We start from the raw sequence: 24,794 nt of genomic DNA on the forward strand, positions 1-24,794 counted from the left end.
CTCAGACGAGACCATGGGACAGTCAACAGCATACTCTGAGAGGGGCGCAGTAGTCGATGCGATTGGTAAGGGACCAACATACCCTTATGTACTCAGGAGCCTGCTCATGCAGAGCTTTATACACAAACATCAACACTTAGTATTGTATTCAATATTGTACCGGAAGCCAATGCAGAGCTACCAACACAGGTGTAATATGATCTTGTTTTCTAGTATTAGTTAAAAGTCTTGCTGCAGCATTCTGAACATACTGAAGACGCATGACCAGATAATAATTTAATCCTAAATATAAAGCATTGCAACAGTCCAGCCGTGAATAAATAAAAGTCCTTGTTCAAAAGATTAGTTTTCAGTTTAGACAATTTCCTGAGCTGAAAAGGATGATTTCACAACCCAGTTTATCTTTCGGTTAAGATGAATTTCAGAATCAGTAAACATTTATTTTTACATTTAGTCATTTAGCAGACGTTTTTTCGAAAGCAACATACAAAGAGTTCATGGAGCACTACGCGACATGTCATACAGGAGCAATAATACAATAGGTGCTAACACAAAGTAACTAGTTTCAACAAAAGCTATTATTACCAAAAATAATAAACTCTGTCTTATCATCATTTAATTGAAGAAAATTTTTTGCAAACCAAGCCTTAACTTCTGCCATACAAAAATTTGATGAGGAACTACCGTCAAGCTCCAAAGGATAATACATTTGCAAATCATCAGCATACAGATGATAATTAATATTGTATTTCCTAAAAATGGACCCCAAGGGGGTCTTTATACATATAGTGTAAAAAGAACACAAAGTTGGGCCAAAATAGATCCCTGTGGGACCCCCCAGGAGAATTCATTATATTATTCTTAGTCAGGAACTAATAAATGTAGTTTTTAAATGCTTGAAATAATGGCAAACATCCAACAAATATAAACCACTATTAATAATTCTTAGAACAATAACCCTAAGTGTCCATGACTTCCTTAAACAGTTGTGCCTGGAGAACATCATTACAAGAGATAGTTGAGTACTTACACAGGCTGTAGGATTTCCTAAAGGCAAAATGTTTGAACGAATATCATAGATTTTACCAATGAAACTTTTGAAAACTCTCACAAAGATCCTGATGGAGTAGGAAAAACATTAATTGACAGAGTTTATCTATAGTTGCAAATAGTACCCTGGGATTATTTACATTCTGCAAAATTTGGGCAAATTTAACCGCATCTCAGTACTCTCTAAAATTTTCATAAGATACTTGCAATTTACCTTTCAAACACTTACACTCAGCAAGCGGACTAACCTGCCTAAGATCTCGAGTCACATAATTTAGCCAAGGTTGTTTCTTCACTTTATGATTTAACAGGCACAATTGTATCTAAGATTTCTTGACAGGCACAATTGAAAGAACAATTCATAAGGTCTTGCACCAGGCAACATTATAGACTCATCAGAATGAGATAGATCAGTTATCCAAAAGGCAGCTGAGAAGGTACCAGGGGTAGAAGCAGTAATCAGTCAAACGCAGTCCATTTGTTGCCGAATTCAGATTAAACTTTATGGTCAGAAAAACAGAACAGTAGGTCCAGAAACCCACTGTGATAAGAATTAACGAAATAAAAAAAAAATTGGACATAGGTTTACAGGCATAGCAGACATGAATATTAAAATCACCCAAAATCATAATTCTGTCCACAGATGAAACCACCACAGATAAAAAACTAAAATCCTTATTATAACCTATTATTAAAAATAACAGCCAAGCCTCCGCCCCGGTGAGTAGTCCTTGGTGTACTTAAAAAATGACATCTTGGAGGTAGGAGTTCAAGAATCAGCACTTAGCTTCTTTGATCCAATTTGACTCACAAGTCGCAGATTTTAGAGAACAACTCATCCACCTTTGAAACCCTCGCTGTGTAGCCCAGGGTAAAGATGTTAGTGTGACTGGAAAGGCAGGTACCAAAAAGGAAATCCGCAATTCCACCGCTGGATCCATTGTTTAAGACCCTAAGAGTTTCTTGAGTTCCAGAGTGCCTCGTCTCCTGCGATGGCTCTTCCGATGTCTCCTCTTCCAGCACTCACAGCCAGCTGCATAACAGGCCTTCACAGGTGCTTGAATCTTGCATAACCGTTCAACAAACAGTTTATAACCAAATCGCGGCTGCACAGAGCCAGAGTCCACAGGCTTAGCAGCGTAAAACATAGACCGACTGTGAACTATCAAAGCAATTTATAAAACATATAAGTAAAACAAACAAAACGAGGACAAACATCCTGAGTGCAGAGCAACGGCAAGCCAACACACCTGGTGCATTCTTGCAAAGCGTTCCAAAACAGTAATTATATATTTTAATATATAATAAAATATAAAAATAAATAATAGATGATATTTAACATAAAAATATACTTTTATATAAAATGATCGGAATAAGTGTTTTTCTTTTTCTTCATTTATCCGTCAGCTTACTATTATGTGCCATGAACGCCTCTCTCTGGGGGGCAGTTAGAAACACAAGTCCATTGAACATTGTCCAGACTGAGACGATAATCATGCATGCTTTTCGGCAGCATTTTTCTAGAATTTTTTCGATGTTCATACCTTAGCAAGTTTCACTGACAATGAGCCGAGTGAACGTGCAAATTAACTCCTTGACATAGATGCCGCTTAATGAAAAATAAAAATACCCCGGTACACAAGGTGGCATTGCGCAGCTTTATGCTTCTGACACTCGCTTGTCACGCAGAAAGGTGACGCTTATAGAAATACTGGTAAAGCCGGTTTGGTTTGTTTGTCCTTCTTTCGATTTTGTTTGTAGTAGTAGTTCTGTGGCAGCATTGGGACTGTCATTCTAATCCGCCGTCCGATCATGAGTTGAGCTGGTCTCAGTCCTGTGGCAATGAGGGGTGTTGAACGATAGCTCATAAGAGCTAGCCAAGTTCCCAGGGGCTGTGACCATAAGGGGCTTTCTAAGCACCTGTTTTGCAATTGCAAAACTCTGTTTGGCTTCCAATTAGCCTGCGGGTAATGAGGACTGGACGTAGTGTGAGAAAAAGTTTACATCTTTTTGAACTCCATGAATTCAGAGGCTGTGAACTAAGTTGTTTCTGTCACAAGTTCGTATGGGATCCCCCATCGAACAAACATGTTTTTCAAGTGCAGAATTACCTGCATATCTTGTCCAAAACAATCAACTACTAATACTTATATCCAATATCAACAAATATTTATTTCCCTCTAGTTCACAGATGTCCGCTGCAATCTTTTGCCATGGACCATTGGGAAGGGATGTGACCATAAGGGGCTCTCCCATTTGAGTGGGCTTATTGACTTGACCAAACTCAAATGTTTCCACTGTTTCTGTAATGTCGTTGCCAATGTGGGGCCACCTTACAGACATATTGGCCCTCAATCTGCAGTTAGTCAGACCTCGGTGACATGAATGAAGCTGGCATTACAGCTCTAGTCTCTGCCTACCAGGAATCACTATTATTACCTCATACAGCAACAATCCGTAAACCTCAGAGAGATGAGCTCTTACAGAGTGAAACCATGGAGCGAATGTGGAATTTGATGTGGCCAGCCATGACGAAAGTACTTGCACACCGACTGGAGATCGGAATCTTGTTGTGTGGCTTTTCTACATACAATAGTTTAGGCTCCACTAGTTAGATCAACCGACAATAGTTTAGGCTCCACTAGTTAGATCAACCGGAAACAGGAACACCTCCAATAACAAGTGATGTATTTGTTGCATCAAAAAGTGCAGAACAGTACTCTTCTCTCAGTCTTGTCTCATTGTTCCAAGGTTACCAGAGCGGGCAGGATCGCAGTTCAAGGATAACAGAGTGGGTGACCTGACAAAAGCTGAGATGATAGAGCTGGATAAAGAAGGACGCGACAACTTGACACATCTTCACTCCAAAATTTCAGCCGCTATTAGATTATTAATGATCTTAAATCTAAAGGGCTTTTATTTTGCCTTGTTATGCACGCACTGTCGAGCTTGTGCAGAGGCTGCAGCTTTTGCCAGAGGGGAACTGGAATCCCCTGGTTAGGCCTGGTTTCCCTCTGAGGTTTTTTTCTCCTCCAATGGAGTTTTGGGTTCCTCGACACTGTTTGCATGCTGTTTTGCACTATTTGCCTGGCCGGGGGGGCGGAATTTATAGTCGAGTTGATGTTTGACCTGTGTTTCCCTCTCCTTATATTGGGTGTGTGGTTCTAGGTGATGGCCCCTGTGCGTGTTGTAACGAACGAAACTGTGTGTTTACATGCAGCACATTATGGTGCGGTGTGCCCTTTAAGAGACTGATCACGTCATTCCTGACGCACGCTATGCGTGATGACGTTGTGAAGTGGCGAGTGAGTGAGATCCACCGTAGATGCTGAGTGTGCTCTACCAACTTTATATACTTTTGTTTTGTTAGTTTTATTTTGTGACGCTGGAAAAAGAGAAATCTCTCATGTGTGAGAGGATTGCGTTGCTGTGTTACCAGCCATTAAATGTGCGTGATACAGCCTTTACGCCTCTAACCTCTTTCCTCTATGGACTTTGTGAGAGCTATCCGGGTCAGAGCGTTACAATTGGCGCCCGAACAGCTTGAATCTGGATCCGTCATCTACTGGAAACCTGATAATTTACAACTCCGATCGAGCGTGGAGATCTTTGCAGAGACTGGTGAGATTAGCTTGCTAACGCTGGGTGACACGTGTGTGTTGACCGCGTGCAGTGACAGCTGAGCGTTTTTTCTTCTCTCCTTTTCTCTACTTCAACTTGATATTTTTCTTTGAAGTGACAGCTGATTATTTTGATAAATTTAGACTGTGTGCTTCGTCAGATTTTTTTTATTGATTTTTTGCCGATGGTAAAGGACTGAGTATTGGGAACGGAGGATTATAATTTTTCCCCATCAGTTTGGAAGTGATCAAACTTTTTCCTCACTGTTTTCGAACGCGGACTGACATTTGGATCTTTACCTTTCTGTGATGTTGTAGCACAGATATAATATTTTTTTTTTGCTTTGCGTGCTTGGAACTGAGATATACTTTTTGTGCACAAACGGACAGCAAAAACATTTTTTTTTGTTTGTTTTGTCTGAACTGAATTTGTGAGCACGGAAGAAACGAACATTTTGTTTTTGGAACAGTTTTTGGAAGTTTTTCTTTCCTAACTCATTGTGAACTGAACTGATTGTGCAAACTTGGCGATTTCTACCGTTTTGCTCTCATTTGGATGATTAAGGGACTTTAAGAACATTACATTCACTTTGAAAAAGCGTGTTCCTTTGCTCTGGGTATGCTAATGGACAATATAATAATTGAACTCTCATAAAAGAAAGTAAACCTGTATGTTTTTGGTGACATTTGCTATTTCACAGTTTAAATGTGGATTATTGAATTTTTTTTTAGTTTCATCTGACGATGTGTGCATTTTAAGGTCAATTTATATTTTCTGGGTTACATTGTGAATTTTACAGGTGTTGTACCACTGTTTATGTGAATGCACAGTTACTGTGATGGCTTACTACCCAGACTTTAAGTCTGACTTGACCCACTCATTGCCAGACTCTGTTCCCAGGCGGAGACAAAAGTCAGTGCAGCCTGCTGCGGGAAGTCTGGAGACTCAAGTGGAACGTCTACAAGCGGAAGTATCGCTGCTTCAACAGTGTCTCAATGACTCTCTCCAGTTACAGCAGAGCATATTAAGAAGGTTTGGACCTCCTGATGTGGACACCCTTACAGCGCCACATGACCAGCTGCCTCCTATGGCCAGTTCTACGCCACACATCCGTGTATCACCAAGCCAGGTGCCACTACAAGGTACATCTACCGATAATGTTTCCCTCAGAAATGTGACATTCTCACCACAGGCTAATTCTTCTGATGTGAGTAATACTAGTAGAATCCTTGCATCCGTACTGCACCAGTCTAGGCTTGAGCCACCTGTATTTGCAGGAGATGGACGTGTAAGCCCAGAGGACTGGCTCCAGTCAGTCAATGTTTACAGGACATCACTCGACTTAACCGATGCCCAAGTTCTCCTCGAGTTGCCTCGATTTTTGACGAAGGAACCAAAAAAATGGTTCACTGTCCTTGACTCTCATGTCGTCACATGGGCCCAGTTCTGTGATTTCTTCAGGACAGTCTTCCTTCCCTCCAACAGTCAAGAACAAATAATGAGGGGAATCCTAGACCGTATACAGAGTCCTGAAGAGCCCCTCCCTACTTTTGTGGCCCACATGCTGAGTGAGTTCAGGAAGCTGAAAACCCCCCCACCCGAGCAAGAACAAATCGACCTTATTTCTAAACATGCTCTTGAGAAATACAGAGTTGCACTCTATGGAACCTCTGTTTCCTCAGTGATGGATCTCCTCCTGAGGGCTCATGAGCTCCATGTGGTCCTTGGACCAAGTAATTGTTTCCCTACTTCAGGGAAGAGTGAAGCTAAACTTGACAAAGGAACTTTCTGTTACAAGTGCTCACGTCCTGGCTTCACTTCTCGCACATGCCCAGATTGTAACCCAATTCCCAGAAGGAGCTCACAACGAAGCGAGTCCCCTGAGGTGCATTCAGGACAGAATCCTGATGCAAAGGATACAAACAACGGCGAAAGGAGTAATTTTGTCGCACAGAGGGAAAACTACAGAGGGGGGAGGATGATTCGCAGAGGCAATCCTCCCTCCAGGAGATGAATTCGCCTCAACCGACTGTTCCTGCACGACCTGTCCTTTGTCATGTGGAAGATCCCACATCCCCGTCCTGTTGGAACACCCCATTTAGAGTTAAAATTAACTTACGTGGCCAGGTGGTGGATGCTACACTTGACACTGGCGCATCACTTTCTGCAGTGCAGGCAGACATCGTTCAAAATCATGACAGATTGAAGGCTGAGATTAAACCATGGACCTCTTCCCCTATACAACTGGCAGACGGTGGAGCATGCCTGCCCGTGGGGCTTACGTGGCTGGCTTTTGGATTTATGGGACAGCGTTTTTACCACCGTTTTGCTATTGTCCCACGCCTTCCCTCAACAGTAGTCTTGGGAATGGACTTCATGTTGCGTGCGTCCATTACAATTCACGTCCCGTCTAGGACTGTTGTCATGGGTGAAAGTCCTTTATTCATGGATGAATTGGATGGCGGAGGTGGTCTTGAGTTGGATAACAGTTTGTTGTTCATGGAAATTCCAGCTTCAGCGCTTCAAGATAAAATTGAAGAGGCATGTTTGAGCTTTGACGAAAAGGGACAGTTGTCAGAACTGCTTGAAAGCTTTCCGGACCTCTTCGATGGTCACCTGGGCCGTACTACTCTAGCAGAGCACTCCATAGAGACAGGAAATGCCAAACCAGTTCACCTTTCCCCTTATCGAACTTCTCCAGCTAAAAAACGGTTGATCGAGGACCAAATCAAGAAAATGTTGCATGAAGGAATCATTGAACCTGCGGCTGGTCCTTGGGCTGCACCGGTTGTGATCGTGCAGAAACCTTGTGGTGAACCACGATTTTGCGTGGACTATCGTGGGTTAAACCAGCTCACCACAAAGGACTCTTACCCGTTGCCGAGAGTCGACGAGTCCCTTGACTTCCTTTCCCGAGGAAAATTTTTGACCACAATTGACCTTGCTCGTGGATACTGGCAAGTCTCCATGGCAGAAGGGTCAAAACCAAAGACTGCTTTTGTCTCACATTGTGGGCTGTTTCAGTTCCGAGTGCTTTCATTTGGTCTGTGCAATGCACCGGCGACCTTTCAAAGACTCATGAACAGCGTCTTGGCCGGACTTGTATATAAGTCCTGTGCGGTCTACCTGGACGACATTGTTGTGGCTTCGCCCACCTTCAAACAACATCTTGAAGATCTCAAGGAAGTGTTTTCAAGGCTTCAGTCCGCCGGGTTGACCATTAAACTAGCCAAATGCCAGTTCTGTCGCAAAGAGCTTACCTTCTTGGGGTATCGGGTTTGTCCGAGTGGAATCCTGCCGGAACAAGACAAAGTAAAGGCGGTGACGGACTTTAGACCCCCTGTCAATGTGAAGCAAGTGAGGCAGTTCCTGGGCTTGACAGGCTATTATCGTCGATTTATGCAGGACTATGCTCGCCTTGCTGAGCCACTCTTCAACCTCACAAAAAACGACGTTCCTTTTGTCTGGGACACGGCTTGCCAGGAGGCTATGGACCTGCTTAAAGGAAAGTTAACTTCGGCACCTGTGTTGAGGTTCCCCGACTTTACTCTCCCGTTCTTCATTCATGCTGATGCCTGTGACGCAGGACTTGGAGCTGCGTTGATGCAGAGAGATCAAAATGGTAGAGATGTGGCTGTGGCTTACGCTAGTCGGACCCTGCATAAAGCTGAGACACCCTATTCCACGCCCGAGAAAGAGTGCCTTGCTGTCATCTGGGCCTTGGAACACTTTAGGCCTTATGTTGAGGGTCTCCATGTCACGATCTTTACTGACCACAATGGACTTAAGTGGTTAATGTCCCGCCCGAATCCCACTGGACGTCTCGCTCGATGGTCTCTCCGCCTTCAGGACTTTGATTTCGACATTGTCCACAAGCCTGGTGCTCGAAACACGGTGCCCGATGCGCTGTCGAGGAATCCCCTAGCGGTTGAGTCGCCGCCATTGGACATACTTCCCGAGTACGCTATGATTGGTGGTCTTGACCTCCGTACGCTTTCTTCTGTGACTCTCACGGACCGTTCTCATGTCAGACAACTTCAGCTCGATGATCCAGTTACGGGTAACCTTCTCCGTAAAATGGAGGCCGCGCCCCAACAGGAGGGTGAAAATGAGGGGTGCTCTCAGTATTGCATTCAAGATGGTCTATTGTACTTCAACGACCCCAAACCTGCTTGCGGTATCCATCCTTTGAAAGGATTAAAGCTGTATGCTCCTGAGTCTCTCAAAGGTACCTTGCTGAGGTATTATCACGATCACCCAACTGCGGGTCACCTGGGCATAACTAAGACCTTAGCCCGACTGAAACTCAGGTTTTTCTGGCCTAAAATGGCATCTGAGATCAAGAAATATGTGACCTCTTGCACAGTTTGCCAACTATCAAAACCAAGCCAAAGGAAGCCTGCCGGTCTAATGGTCCCGATTCGGCCTCAGAAACCTTGGGAGTATGTTGGTGTTGATTTTGTGGGCCCTTTGCCTCGTACCTCCAGGGGAAATGCTCACATCTTGGTATTTGTCGACTACTTTTCTAAGTGGGTTGAGATCGTGGCAGTAAGGGAAGCCACAGCTCATGTGGCAGCCGGCAAAATGCTGAGTGAAGTTTTTTCCCGTCATGGGGCCCCCACTTACTTAATTTCAGACAGAGGTTCTCCTTTTGTGAGTGAGCTGTTTGGACAGATGCTTTCTGCCCTAGGAACTGAACATCGGTTAACGACTGCGTATCACCCACAGACCAATGCAACTGAGAGGGTTAACCGTACTCTCAAGACGGCCATTCGAGCGTACGTGGATGGAAAACACACCTCCTGGGACCAATATATTCCACAAATCTGCTTTGCACTGCGGACTGCGCCACATGAAAGCACAGGTCAAACACCGTCTATGATGTTGTATGGGAGGGAGTTGGACACTTCTCTGGATCTGGTCACTCAACCTGTCTGGGATGGGATGGAGGAGACTGAGGTCCCATACTCTGAACGTTTGAGGAAGTCACTGCGTGAAGCACATGATCATGCTAAGGCAGCTCTGGAAGCCAGTCATGACAAAAGGAAGCTGCACTATGATAAAAGACGCCGATCTGCTACTTATGACACGGGTGACCTTGTCAGAGTGAGAACTCATCCTAGATCGGATGCTTTGGCCAACTTTACAGCTAAATTAGCGCCCCTGTACTCTGGTCCATATCGTGTCACCCAAGTCTTGTCTAGTGTGAACTATAGACTTGCGAAGTTGGACACTGGTGAGGATGCTGGAGTCTTTCATGTGGTCAATATGCAGCCTTTTCGCACTTGGAACTCGTGTGGCAGCAATATGTTGAGTTTGCCTCAGGATGCGTCTGAAACGCCCTATGATGCATTTGAGGACTGTTTGGAAACAACACAGTTGTATGGAGATATATCTCAGGAAACATGCGCTGCTCTGCCTGATGAGACTGTTGTTGATTGCGACGGTTTCACTGAAAATGCTCATGACATGCCCAGAGAATACCCAAGTTGTACTCACATCTTTGACGCTGACACTGACGTGTCTACAGATGGTGCAGACCTCCCTGACTTTGACTTTGTCCCTCAGGGCCCTCGTTACAATCTCAGACCTAGGTTGGCCCCTAGAATCACGTCAGGTTGGTCAGATAGTGGATGGACTAATGAGTATCATTCCGACAGATTAGACCTAAAGTGATGTTGAGTTTATTGGTTTGTACATCTGTGTTTCAATGTTCATTTGAAATGTTATTTTCTAACAAGAGAATAAGTACTTGTACATTTTGTTATGGTTCTTGAGTTTTCATATGTTATGTAAAAAAAAGAAAAAAATTGTATTTTGTGCACATGGCTTGACTGTCACAGGTTTTTGTTTTTGAAATGTCTTTCTGCAGTAACTGCATACCGTGTACTGTGTGGCTCTTGCTGGCATGTCTGCCAGTTATTGGCTTCTGTATGTGAAACATAGTTTGGTTAATGGGTTTTCCATGTTTCCATGTATGGGGCTGGATAGATATTTTGTCCTTATGTTGTGTACGGCTGGGGACAGCCTTTTTCTTTCCGGGGGGAATCTGTAACGAACGAAACTGTGTGTTTACATGCAGCACATTATGGTGCGGTGTGCCCTTTAAGAGACTGATCACGTCATTCCTGACGCACGCTATGCGTGATGACGTTGTGAAGCGGCGAGTGAGTGAGATCCACCGTAGATGCTGAGTGTGCTCTACCAACTTTATATACTTTTGTTTTGTTAGTTTTATTTTGTGACGCTGGAAAAAGAGAAATCTCATGTGTGAGAGGATTGCGTTGCTGTGTTACCAGCCATTAAATGTGCGTGATACAGCCTTTACGCCTCTAACCTCTTTCCTCTATGGACTTTGTGAGAGCTATCCGGGTCAGAGCGTTACAGTGTGTGTGTGTCTGTGTCTGTGTGTCTGCATGTCTGTCTGTAAAATGGCATGACAAACTGTCTGCTTGCTCTCTCATGTCGTAGAATAAAAAAATGCACAGCATGCTATAATCCCATCTCCAATAGATCCTTAAATAAAGACTGTGTCCATCCTCCAGACAAGCAAACACATGAAATAATGTAGAAACCTCTCAAAAGTAATTTAATAAACGTTAAACCAATTAGTAGTGAGACAGTCGGGATGAGAGCCGGGAGTCGAGGCCGGTCTCGTACTACGGAGGAGATCGGGAGCATAAGAGGGCGAGGGACCAGACCATCAGTGAAAGAGGACCAGGCCTGGCTTTTAGTTATGGTTTGTGTGTGTCGCCTGTCTATTCATGTTTTTATTTATTTATTAAAAGTTGTTTTATGTTCTCCGGTTCCCTCATCCTTCATTCCTTTTATTGAACACAATTATAGATGAACAAAATTCAGATAATCAACTGTTACGACTTGGATTGCTAAATATTAGATCTCTCTCTAATAAAGCATTTTTTGTTAACAACATAACAGATCATAAAATAGACATGCTCTGTTAAACAGAAACGTGGCTAAAACCAACAAATCCCACAAGATTATTGTTATAAACATGAGCCTCGTCTAAAAGGCAGAGAGGGGGTGTCACTGCACTTTACAATAAAACCTTTAGCATTTCCCACAAGTCTAATTTTAAATACAATTATTTTGAAGTTGTGGTACTTCTTGTAACAACACCTGATGCCAAGGATAAAACACTTTTTAAAATATATTCTATACTTTAGATTTAATACTGTTTTATGGTATAAATGTGGACGACGTTAGAATTCTTCAGCAGATCGAAGATTTCGGATCATTATCTAGTATTGTGTTTGCTTCACTTGCCTATGGCTGTGAATGACAAACTCCTTGTTACAAATATGGTAGAACAATAACTTCAACTACAAGAGATTTGTTTCTCAATAATCTGCCTGGAATAGTTTAATTCCCTAGCATGAGTAATAACGTAGAAGATCTTGACATTTCCACCGAAGATTTTAGCGGCACCTTCTCCGAAACACTAAATACAGCCCGACACCGTGGAATAACAAACACACTCTGGCTCTAAAGAAAGCAGCCCGAAAAATAGAGCACAGCTTTAAGAAATCCAAATTAGAGGTATTTGACTTGGAAATTACGTCTGCATTGTCGGAATAGCTTTGAAATGGTTTGCATTTCACATATCCAACCGTTTTCAATTTGTAGCAATAAACAATGAGGTTGTCGCGCAAATCACAAGTCAGTTTTTGGGCCTCTGCTCTTCGCACTATACATGCGCTCTAAGAAAGATTTATAGATATAATAGTGACATGGAGTTAGCTTTCACTGCTATGCTGATGATACACAAGTTTATATGATGATCCTTTTCCTATCTAGTACATTAACTTTGGAACAGTCTTCCTTGTACTGTCCAGGAGGCAGACACACTCTTCCATACTACACTACACTTCCATAATACTAATCCTCTAAGGGTTTAGGCTACATTAGTTAGATCAACCAGAACCAGGAACACATCCCCTATCAACTGATGTTCTTGCTGCATCAAACAATATAGAACAGTACTCTACTCTCGGCTTTCTTTTCTCATTGTTCAGAGGCTACCGCAGCAGGCAGGATGCAGTCCATGCCCAGACTTGGGGGTAGAGCTGAGAGAGCTGTGATGGTAGAGCTGAAAGAGGGAAGCGGCGGACCATCAAGTCCTCACTTCAAAAATGTAAACTGCTATTAGATTATTAAGATAATATTAAATCTATCATCTACCGCTTTCATGTCTTTTTTTATCTAGCCTAGTTGTGCAAGCAATGTCTAACTTATAGAGAGGCAGCAATAGGAGAATGGTTGCCCTGGCTGGGTTCCTGGCCACTGTTGGCACACTGGATGCACTCGTTTTGCGTGAATTATTACTACCCCATATAGGAATTGATAGTCTGCAAAATCTATTACCGCTCTCTTGCTCTCTGTTTGTGCATTAGTGTGTGTCAGTGTGTATGTAATTTAATGTATTGCTTATAGTTACCTTGTTTACATGTACAGCTGCTTTGTAACAATGAAAATGTTAAAAAACGCTATTTAAATACATGTTGAGTATGTGTATGTGTTTGTTTTTTCCTTAGCTTTTCTATTTCATATTACTTTTAAGGTTATAGCTATATTCTGTATGTAAAACACATGTTCTCTTTTGTTCTTGTAAAACTGCTTTGATGCAATGCAAATTGTAAAAAGCATTATAAAAATAAAATTTACTCGACTAAACCCGCAAGCTCTGGCCCTGAATGTAGACCCTTGTGTAAAACTATACATATAACTATTTAATCATGCCACAAACAGAAATGTGTAGACCTGCTTGTCTCCTGCTGTGCCTCCTTCAGCAACTTCCACAATTTCTATTAAACACAATACAAACACACAAAAGACATTCATCACCCAATGACATACAATAGTTTCAAAAATGCTTATTACTATTTATTTATGGAGCAAGTGAAACAAAATATAAAAAAATATGTATTATTTAAAAATAATAATAAATAACATCATTGAAATGTTAATAAAAATTATAAAAGGTGCATAATATTTTTAAGGCAAATTTCAAAAGTATTCTTACGTGTCTCTGCACTTCCTCCTTCAGTTTCTGCGAGGCCTGATATAGACTGTGTAAAAAAACAATGTAGAGCAGCGTTTACAAAATGCTGTTGTTCATTCAGAAATTAGCAAAAAAGACAGATATCTGATATAGTACAGTATACATATAATAAGCAATTTCAGTCAAAGGCCTATACAACGAAACATGGCAGAGTTAGCTCATAAGGTTAAAATAATAAATACTTGATTTACAGTCTACTAAATTCAACATCTGGTTTAAACATATTACCTCTATAGCACCCTGTCGTTCTTGAATATCAGCCTCATTCAGTGACCCTCCCTGTAATTGTGATCTGTGCTTTTTTACCAGATCTGCATCCTTGACATGAGAAAAAGCCTTGAATGAGTGAGTTCTGGGTGGAGCCACAGGAGGCTGAGTGCCCCTTGAACATCCAGCTTGGCTCAGGCCCTGTGTTCTCTTGATTCTCGGAGGTGGCACCAAAGCACCAGAATCTCTCATCACTTCTCTTTCAGCTAGGTTGCCATTGGACTCAAGAATGATGCCACTGCTCTGGAATCGTTCGGCACAGTAACGAGCAGCAACTTCAGGGTCAGTTTCCTCCCTCTTCTCACCCACAACATAACTGGACTCACTGCTGTTCTTCTCGATCTGAATGACACTGAGCTCCTGGCCCATGAAACAGGTGCGGATCTGATTGAGATACGTCATTACAATGAGCTGGTCGGGCACTGCCAACAGCACCATATCTGAAGGCTCTATCAACCTGGGGATTCCAAGTTCAGCAAAGCCATCAAATGCCTAGGAGTAGAAATGGAGTCTGTCATTTTTATATCAATCACAGAATTCAGTTGTTATACATACATTTCTTTAATAAAAAGACTTTATCAAGCTTGAGTCATGAACATTAATGGCGGGGTGTCCGATTTACACTTGTTTCAAATCGGGCCATGTAAAAAAACAACCTTGTAGCCAATCAGCAGTAAGGTGCACAGTGCACAGTCGAGCAGAGCGCTGACGAAAGCTGAAGGTTGGGGTGTGTTTTTTTGTGATTTAAACATCAACAACAGCTAAGAGAAATTGGACACCTCACCATAAAGTAGCTAATGTAACATTCATAAAATTCTGTTCAGGCATAAGCCGCTTTACTGATTAGTGGCACAAATTGTAGTATTGTAGAATGGATGATATGGGCCGTTACCAGAGCCCTACCTTTAAAGACATTATGACTAACTGTCTTTTACCATGATGGTTAATCAGGGGAAAATAAACCAGCTATACCTAGGATATCATAGTCCCAACTATAACTTAGGAACCACAACAATAAATTTCATTAGGCTATTTAATTTGGAAAGAGGGAGGATCACCTTCTTATTGTTGCGTTTAATGTTGTATGGATCCAGCATTTCATAATTCCTAAAAACAGAAAAGCAAAAATGTAATAGATGTTTAATACAACAATTTTGTGAACTAACCCTTTAAAACAACTAGCATCATGTCTATTAAAGACTCACACTTTATTAGGGTGGAAGTGGTGCAGGATGGCTGTTATTAACAAGCAATAACGAGGAAACGAGAGGACGGGAACAGAGACGAGACCAGAGAGAGCGTATGGCAAGCCAAATCCACAATAAATGCCTCTCTCCACATTAAGCTACTAAACCAAGAGAAACATGACATGATGCAGCAGCATAATGACATGATGGTAGAGCGGAGATGGGAAGAGGCAACGTGTCACGTCTTCACTAAAATTTCAGCTGCTATTAGAATATTAATGATAACCTTAAATCTATCTTTTTTGCCTTGTTGTGTCGAGTTTGTGCAGAGGCTTCAGCTTTTGCCAGAGAGGAATTGGAATCCCCTGGTTAGGCCTGGTTTCCTTCTGAGGTTTTTATTATTTACGTTGGTCCAGTGTCCTGACGGTGGTCCATCTTTGTCAAGCCGCTGAATCTGTGCCGCCCAGTTTGCTACCCAAAAAATGGCAGACTGACAGCATTTTTACATTGATTGGCTTGTCGACATAGTGCCAACGGTTGTCCGACTGTGACCGCTGAATCTGAGCCGCCCTAAAAGGACCACCCAGGACCGCCAGGTCATTGTTTGCTGGGCACTGAAAACTACGTTGACTACATTTATAGAAGCATTTTGTCCGGGGAGAAATATGAATATAAGATCTATGAATAAAGATATGTCTGCCAACTTGTTAAAATGTATAAACATGTCTTTATTTCACCAAACTGTAAAGCAAATGCGTTTGGGAGACATTGATATAAATGGGCTTCAGTGCAGAACACCGGCTCGTTCATTTAGTGAAGAGTGTATTTGTTCAGTACATTCAAGCAATCATTTGCTCTGTCAAAGCTTACACTCGAACGCGATTGGCTTGTGCTTTAGAAAGGCCAGATGCTCTCTGGGCTCGAGGAAGAGATTTCAGTGAATGAGAAATATGAGTCAATGCATTTGTGGAGAAAATCTGTTTTCAATGCAGAAAGGAATCTCACAGACAAAGGGTACCAGGTGTAAAATAATTTAAACCTTATTTGCTTGGCATATAAAGGCATATTAGTTTAGATTGTGGCATTGTGGCAAGTCACCTTGACTAATATTTTTTTAAGGCACTAATGTATTTTACAAAACGATTACAACATTATTTTCCTGTGGTAAATAAAAATATGTTTTCATTACAACAAATATTTTCATTTTCATCAATATTTATAAGTACGACAATTGGGCAGCACGACCCGATCAGCAGATTCCTAAGGGGCGAGCTATCTGTACCCTCCTGGGACCTTAACATGGTCCTGGTGGACCTGCGTAAGGCCCTGTTTGAGCCCCTGGAGAACCCAATCTTTTTCTCTAATGATGAAGACGCTTCTCCTGTCGGTGCTCGACTCAATCAGGAGGGTAGGGGATCAGCACACTTGCCTAGAGTTGGGGTACCCCACGTGGGCTAGATCCTAACCTGGCCACATGTCCAGAGTCCCCACCACTGCCCCTGCCCACTGTAGTGACGCTCACTCCGCCAGGGTGCAGCCTCCTTGTGGGCACAGGCTCAGAGCGCCTCTCTGGCAGAAATCAGGCATTCAATCCATCACTAAACACTTCGGGGGTATTAGCCAGGCCGTGCAGCTCGTATTAAAGCCCAGTATTTTTAAGTTTCCCTCACGAGGTGAACCCTTGTATCTGGGCTAGTGCTCCACATGTAGTGACTTCCCTCCTTGGGTGGTCCCGTCTGACGCTTTCTCACTCTTGGTTCCCCTGTCGGCTAACCTAGTAAGAACCTCTCATTGTGGTCACACAAATTGATGTCTTATTACACCACTGGATGGCTCGCCTAGGCCGGTCAGTGTCGTTCCGCTGGAAATCGTGACACGGCGCAGCACCATAGAGTTTTTTTCCGAAAGGAACCCCATTCTGTCAGTCTCGACACAATGTCGAGAGACAGACAGAAAGGGAACGTCTCATTACGGATGTAACCTCGGTTCCCTGATGGAAGGAACGAGATGTTGTGTCCATTATGTCACGAGCACTGCGCCGACCCGCTGCAGCGAACAAAGGTGCCTTTCAATTCCTCAGGCCAAAAAGGTGAATGAATTAATCTTCCCTTTTATACCCGTATGTACGATGCAGAGTCTGGCGTGCCGTCCCATTCGCCAAGTTCATTGGCCTTTTCAAAGTATAATCGGAGATGATACGTTCTCAAGAAAAACACAACGTCATGTTCCCTCCATCAGGGAACCGAGGTTACATACATAACCGAGACGATTTCATTGTAGAGTGTGCATATACAAAAATAGATGGAATCATTCGTTCATATTTACAAAAACGATCTTTGACATGTAAGGGTCTTAGCAGTCTTACAAACTTTTGCTTGTCTGAGTGCTGCAACATAGTTTTAAAAACAAAGTTTAATATCATATCTTTTTTAAACAGTCTATTTACATGTAACAGATGGTAATGTTGTTGTAAACCCTTTTTTTAAAGTTCAATGTTTATAAATGATATATGAACTTATTTATACGTTTACATGGACAACACAAGGTGTTTTTTTAATGCAAACATAAAAAGTGAATCTGTTTACATGTATTAAACATGAAACAAGCATATTAAGCAGCCCTTCTCAAAGGCCCGACTCCGGTCCAGGGGGGGAAATTCGTTCCGGAACCCGCCATGTGCCAAACAAACACACATGCAGGCACGGGTGTACACACACAGGCATGTCGCACGTACAAACCAGTGTAGTGGTCGTTCTCATTCCACTCCATGCCTATCCATTTCACCCGGTACGTAAATGGTTTCATTTTCTACCGCAGAGCTGATAACAGACATTTTTAGAATGTAATCACAAACACGTCACGTGCTGCCTTGGTAACACAAGAGACAGAGCTGTAACGCCTCTGGTCGCATTCATTAGCACGATACGATTAGCACAGTTAGACAACAATGTAGAAAACGTGGAAACATAACTGTCCGGGCGTCTCGTGTTTTTGCCGCCTTTAGCAGTGTTATCCGATAAAATGTTGCAGGTATCATCCCCGCGATCACATGGTTTTTCTTCTCAAATATGTAAATGAGCACGATCTTTTGCATTTTGTTGTTTAAATATACAGCACTGTATGTAACAGTTAAGACAGTAAACACAAGTACAACACCATGAATATGATGATAAGCATATGAAGAGTTGATTTGCAAAAAAATATGTTCAAAAACAATGTTTAATTGTGCATTCAAATTAATATAAATGAAACTGCAAATGGGTTCTTTTGAATAAGTAATAATGTAAAATACAGCTAACTAACACAATAAAACACAATAAAAACATGATTTACAAAACTTTTAACAGAGTTATCCGTTTTTCAAATGAACTCTTCATAAAGAGATTTCTTTTTTTTCTACCGAAGTATATTCAATTTAAGTACATTACATTTATGCATTTGGCAGACACTTTTATCCAAAGCGACATACATTGCATTATCCTATACATTTATACATGGGTATTTGCTATCCCCTGGGATCGAACCCACAACTTTGTTGTTAACGCAATGCTCTTACCACTGAGCTACTTTGCAATAATACAAATTGAGGCGGGGCAGGAAACTCAGATGTGAGGAGAGGAGGCCGCCATGATGACCGGGCTGGCCACCATCAATGAAGTACATGCAGGTTGTCGTGCTGGGCCTAGCTTCTTGGCTGACGGAGCCCGAAGCCAACTGCCCCCTCCCCAAAAATATTTAGGGGAGGCTTCCTCCACATCGCCAATGGTGAAAGCGAAACCAGACTACAACAGAGCATAGTCCAAAAATTCAGCAAGCGTCCCTCGAGGACCACAACTAATGAGGAAGTCTTTAAGAGGTGAATTAACTCCATAACAATAGAAATATATGAGAGCAAAATCAGGAAAATTTGAATAAAAGGCAATATCCAAGAAGTCTGTAGTATGGTCCTCAAGGAACCGTTTACCCTGATGCACGGCCACATGGGCAACTGATGGATCCATTATTGGTCAATCATTATGTTACGAATTGGGGCAGGTAGGTGCACAAGAAGTGGATCCAACTGCAGTTAATCCTTTATTAAAGTCTATAAAAGTAACTAAATTTACAAAGAGTAACATCAAAACCAAGAAAAGACCAAGAACACCAAACAACGATTGACAGTAGACAACTGAACACAAGGGCTATAATTACACAGACGAAAGGAGACACACACAGCTGATACCAGTTAACAATCACAAGAAGTATGATGGGATATGAAGTCCAATACAGGCAGAAAATAGAACAATATTGCACCCTCTGGTGGAGACCCGGGCACCAGCAACAGGCTGTGACAATTTAGATGGTGAAAGTGTTTGTGATTTGAAATTTCCACCAGACTGTCAGGGCTGCTGCTATTGTTGCCGTGTTGAAACAGGAATGTTTTTTCAGTGTCTGACTGTAAAATGGTAAATTTGAATATGATAACAGATTATTTGTTCAAAATAGATTGTTTGTTCAATATTTAGCCACATGTTATCTGATGGGTTTGGATTAATCAATTTGTATGTTTTGGAGCTGAATGGTTAGGAAATAGTTGTCGAAATTTGGTGCCTCTAGACCTTCTTGATGTTTTGATTTCTTCAGTTTAATTCTTGGGGTCTTATTTTTACTGTAAAATTTGGTAATGACTGAGTGTAGCCATTTAAACCAAGATGATGTGGGTTGCATTGGAATCATTGAAAAGAGGTATTTTAATTAAGGAAGTATGGTCATTTTAACAAATGATGATCTGCTCATAGTGGATGATGGTAAATTCATTTATTTGCAGATCTTCACTTATTGTTTTGAATAATGGAGTGAAATTAAGACCGAACAGCTCAGACAACCTGGGGATACTTTTATGCCTTAATAAGTGATCGGCGCATGGGGGAAAGTTAGTGTCTTGCAATAATACAATAAGTGCTTAAACAGAGTTACTTGTTTCCACAAAAGTCCTAACAATACCTGTTAAGAGAAAGTGTTTTTATTTTTTTAATTTGCCTGTCAAGCATTCGCCGAAGAGATAAGTTTTAAGTAGTTTTTGAATGTTGTGAGAGATGTGGTTAACCGGACTGAGTTAGGAAACATGTTCCACCAGAAAAATTGGAAAAGCGATTTACTGCCCTTTTGAGAAGTCAATATAAGATATCGCTCGTTTACTGAATGCAGGGTTTTTGATGGGGTGTAGGCAAGCATTAGTGACTTGAATCTGATACAGGCTTCAACTGGTAGCCATAAATGGCAGTGGTCAATCGTTTGACGGCAAACAAGAGTGCATGGAATGTCGGATGCCGTGGTGTGGAGACGTATTGACGTATGACAATTTTCAATCTTTGTTCTATAACCTGTTAAACGGCAACATGAAACAAATTTTTGATAAGAAACTCATATTAACACCTTAATAAGAATATTGTCTTAGTCAGAGTAAGATCAATAATTAGATTACAGCTGTCCTTGTAAATGTAGTCAAAGTCTTGAAAAAAGGCATGAAGGGTTATAACATATAACACAACTAATAAAAGAATAATAAAAGTCAATAAAATTATGAATAATAATGAATAAAACAGATGTAGGAGAAGCGGATAATCGTCCCAAGTCAGCAATAGTGCCGTCAGCTGTAGCGTTAGCCCTCGTGTGCAGCCCTCCTTGTGTGAAGACCGATGAGAGTAAAGACCTGCGACTATACCTGCTCGACTCCACCGAACAAAGACACCGGTAATGCACATTAGTATATTAAACATACCTTTTGTTTTTTGTTTATTTTATTGTATACTAGTATCATGTGTTTTAAATGTATTCCTGTACTCCATCACAGACGCTCTCGCCCAAGACGCAAGGCACGTAACGCTCACTCTCACGCCCGTCCCATTCATGCCTCCACTTCGACACCTCTGACTCTCTCTGTGGGTCTCTGGAACTGGCAGTCAGCGGTGAACAAGACCGACTTCATCCCTGCTTTTGCTAGTCAGTTTGACATTCACATTCTAGGTCTAACTGAGACATGGATTCGTCCTGAGGACTCAGCCACACCTGCTGCTCTCTCTACCAACTACTCCTTCTCTCCCTCCCCCCGCCAAACTGGAAGAGAAGGAGGCACAGGTTTGCTTATCAACAATAATTGGAAATATTCCACACTTTCTTCTCTATGCAACAACTACTCATTTGAATACCACACTGTCAATATTACTTCTACTCCGCTCAGTATTGTCATAGTTTACCGCCCCCCAGGTCCTCTCCACAACTTCATTGAAGAATAAGATGTTCTGCTCTCGTCATTTCCGGAGGATGGTGGCCCTCTCATAGTCTTTGGGGACTTCAATATCCACCTGGACAAACCCTATGCTCATCCTCTCTTCCCTCCAACTTTGCATCTCTAGATGCTGACACTGCCACCAACACCTTATGCTCTACACTTACATCCTGTCTAAATAATATCTGTCCTCTGTCCTCCAGACCAGCTCGTGCCACCCCCTCCTGCCCTTGGCTGTCTGACATCCTCCGTGAACAACTGAGTACACTCAGGGCTGATGAAAGAAAATGGCACAAAACCAAGAGCCTTGCTGATCTAGGGGACTACCAATCAGTACTCTCCTCTTTCTCTGCTAGTGTTACTACGGCGAAAACATCTTCTTATACCACCAAGGTGAGCAATGCACCAAAAACACACCTCTTCAGCGAATACTTGACAGACAAATAATAATACAAAAAAGTGCACTAACCCTCTTCTCTCAACAGGTAGTGGTCTAACTTTTGTTGAAACTAGTAACTTTGTATTAGCACCTATTGTACTATTGCTCTTTGTATGACATATCGCTTATTGCTCGCCGAACTCTTTGTAAATCGCTTTGGATAAATGTGTCTGCTAAATGACTAAATGTAAAAAGGATCGGCAGTATAGTATAGTAGTCTTTCCAATCAGTATGTTATCAGTTAACTGAAGTTAACATTAAGAAATCGAAAGAATGCAGTAGTTGTAGAATAAATACATAACCAATTAAATTTTCTTAAAAAGTGTTAATGTTTGATAAAAATAATATGGTACTGCATAATATATATTTTTAAAAAGCCAATAAATTAATCAATCAAAAAGCCCCGCAAAATTAATTGGGCAGAGGCCTGTTTAAATTCCCTTGAAATTAGGTTTTCTCGAATGTTTTTGTACAAAATTGTACTCATACTATACTAAGCATTAGTTTGATAATACAACAGTATGTACTTCAGTTTGCTAAATAAACTAATGAGAGTATGTCACAATTGTACTACTGTGTTTTGAGAGTCATAATTAGTTCAAATTAACCAGACTTTTATTTTGTTTCAGTGCGTGTTTGAGAGTAGCTTTTCTCAAAGAAAACAGTGAAATGTTTGTGAAGTAAACCCCCAAAGCAAAATAAATTCAGATTTACCCCAGTATAACACAAATTTGTCTGCGTTCCGCAATTCGGAAATCTTAGAGCTCTACTTGTTAAAGTCACAAACAAGAACTTTGGCTTCTTTTTTGCCATCTCAAGCTGTTTCTCAATTCCAAGAACGCAAAGAACGGACTTCTGTCCTTGCTATCAGACGTGGCAAGTTTAGACTCTGGAGTTTGAACTTGTGAGGATGCAGACCAGTTATATTAGAAATGGAACAGCAGAGTACTTGATGTGTCACTCAATGTTTAAAATAAATAGTTATCTCGACATTAATTATATTTGAGGATGTGGTCAGGGCCGGATAAAGAACACATTCGGCCGCCTTCATTGTATTGCAATGAATATTATAAATATATTTCATTTTCAAACTATTATATATTAGTTTGAATATTTGAAAATTTTTAATTAATTTATTAGATGAGTGTAAAATTAGAATTCATTTCATTTGAATTTAATTTCAAATGATTCCATCCATCCATTTTCTTCCGCTTATCCGGGGCCGGGTCGCGGGGGCAGCAGTCTAAGCAGAGATGCCCAGACATCCCTCACCCTAGACACTTCCTCTAGCTCTTCCGGGGGGACACCCGGATAATGATAATTTTAAATCTAATTTTTTTATTTTTGCCTTGTTGTGCAAGCACTGTTGAGCTTGTGCAGAGGCTGCAGTTTTTGCCAGAGGGGAACTGGAATCCCCTGGTTAGGCCTGGTTTCCCTCCGAGGTTTTTTTTCTCCTCCAATGGAGTTTTGGGTTCCTCGCCACCGTTTGCATACTGTTTTGCACTGTTTTGCCTACCCGGGGGGGCTGCTAGAATTTGGTAGTCTTATTTAATTAACACTGCATATTGGAATTTATTGTGTGTCTGATATTTGACCTGTGTTTTGAATTCCATAACCTTTTATGTTTTACTTATAGTCATTTTTTCTTGTACAGCTGCTTTGTAACAATGAAAATTGTAAAAACCGCTATATAAATAAAGCTGACTTGACTTGACTTGACACCGAGGCGTTCCCAGGCCAGCCGGGAGACATAGTCCCACCAGCGTGTCCTAGGTCTTCCCCGGGGTCTCCTCCCGGTCGGACGGGCCTGGAATACCTTCCGGGGAAGGCGTCCGGTAGGCATCCGGAACAGATGCCCAAGCCACCTCAACTGACCCCTCTCGATGTGGAGGAGCAGCGGCTCTACTCCGAGCTCCTCCCGGGTGACCGAGCTTCTCACCCTATCTCTAAGGGATCGCCCAGCCACCCTGCGAGGAAGCTCATTTCGGCCGCCTGTATCCGGGATCTTGTCCTTTCGGTCATGACCCAATGCTCATGGCCATAGGTGAGAGTAGGAACGTAGATTGACTGGTAAATTGAGAGCTTCGCCTTGCAGCTCAGCTCTTTCTTCACCACGACAGACCGGTACATCGACCGCAATACTGTAGAAGCTGCACCGATCCGTCTGTCAATCTCCCGTTCCCGTAATTACAAATTAATTTATTATATTTATAAATATCTAATTATTTTATAAATTTTTCTATCATTGTAATTTAATTTGACATTTAATAGTTACAGATGTGCTTAAACTTGTCGGTACCCCTCCACAAAAAAATTTCTCTGAAATAACTTGAAACTGACAAAAGTTTTTGGCATCCACCATTGTCTATTATATTTAATAGAAATCTCCTTTTTTACTCAAAGGTCATTTTCCCAGAAGGATTGTGGCTTGTCAATATGAATTTTGGCAAATTCCAGTCTATCTTTTTTGTGTTTTTCTTTAAAAAATTTAGTCCTCCTGCGTCTTCTTCTATGGAGCCCACTTTTGCTCAAAAACCGACGGATGGTGCGATCAGAAACTGACTTACCTTCACCTTGGAGTTCAGCTTGTATCTGTTTGACAGTTATCCTTGGTTCTTTTTCTTTGGTTCATCCCTTTCCACAGCTTCTTTGCTTTATTCTATTACATACTAAAAGCATGCAAGTGTACTGTACATGATACAATAGCTTTTAATTTTAATCACTCTTCAGGACGCATGAAGCATTATTTCAATGAGCTGTAAGGGTACCAACAAATTTGAGCACGTCTGTATATTTAATTTCTATTTTATATAGGCAAGTTTATTAAAAAGCTATTAAAAAAACATTAACTCCATATATGAAGTTCAAACAAACAGGTTT

At 41.6% G+C, this 24,794-nt stretch overlaps 1 protein-coding gene across 1 annotated transcript in view; it reads right to left on the reverse strand.

Moving 5' to 3' along the window:
• Positions 1-24,794, reverse strand: part of ehbp1l1a (EH domain binding protein 1-like 1a) — a 90,514-nt gene that overhangs the window by 11,315 nt on the left and 54,405 nt on the right. The window contains exons 9-12 of the mRNA XM_079468137.1: positions 15,079-15,127; positions 13,982-14,512; positions 13,715-13,760; positions 13,453-13,496 (exon numbers count right to left, since the gene is read on the reverse strand). Of these exons, the coding sequence (XP_079324263.1) occupies positions 13,453-13,496; positions 13,715-13,760; positions 13,982-14,512; positions 15,079-15,127 (670 nt within the window). The remainder of the gene's footprint in view (positions 1-13,452; positions 13,497-13,714; positions 13,761-13,981; positions 14,513-15,078; positions 15,128-24,794) is intronic.

This window comes from Barbatula barbatula (genome assembly GCF_947034865.1).
Source record: "Barbatula barbatula genome assembly, chromosome: 1".
Taxonomy (NCBI): domain Eukaryota; kingdom Metazoa; phylum Chordata; class Actinopteri; order Cypriniformes; family Nemacheilidae; genus Barbatula; species Barbatula barbatula.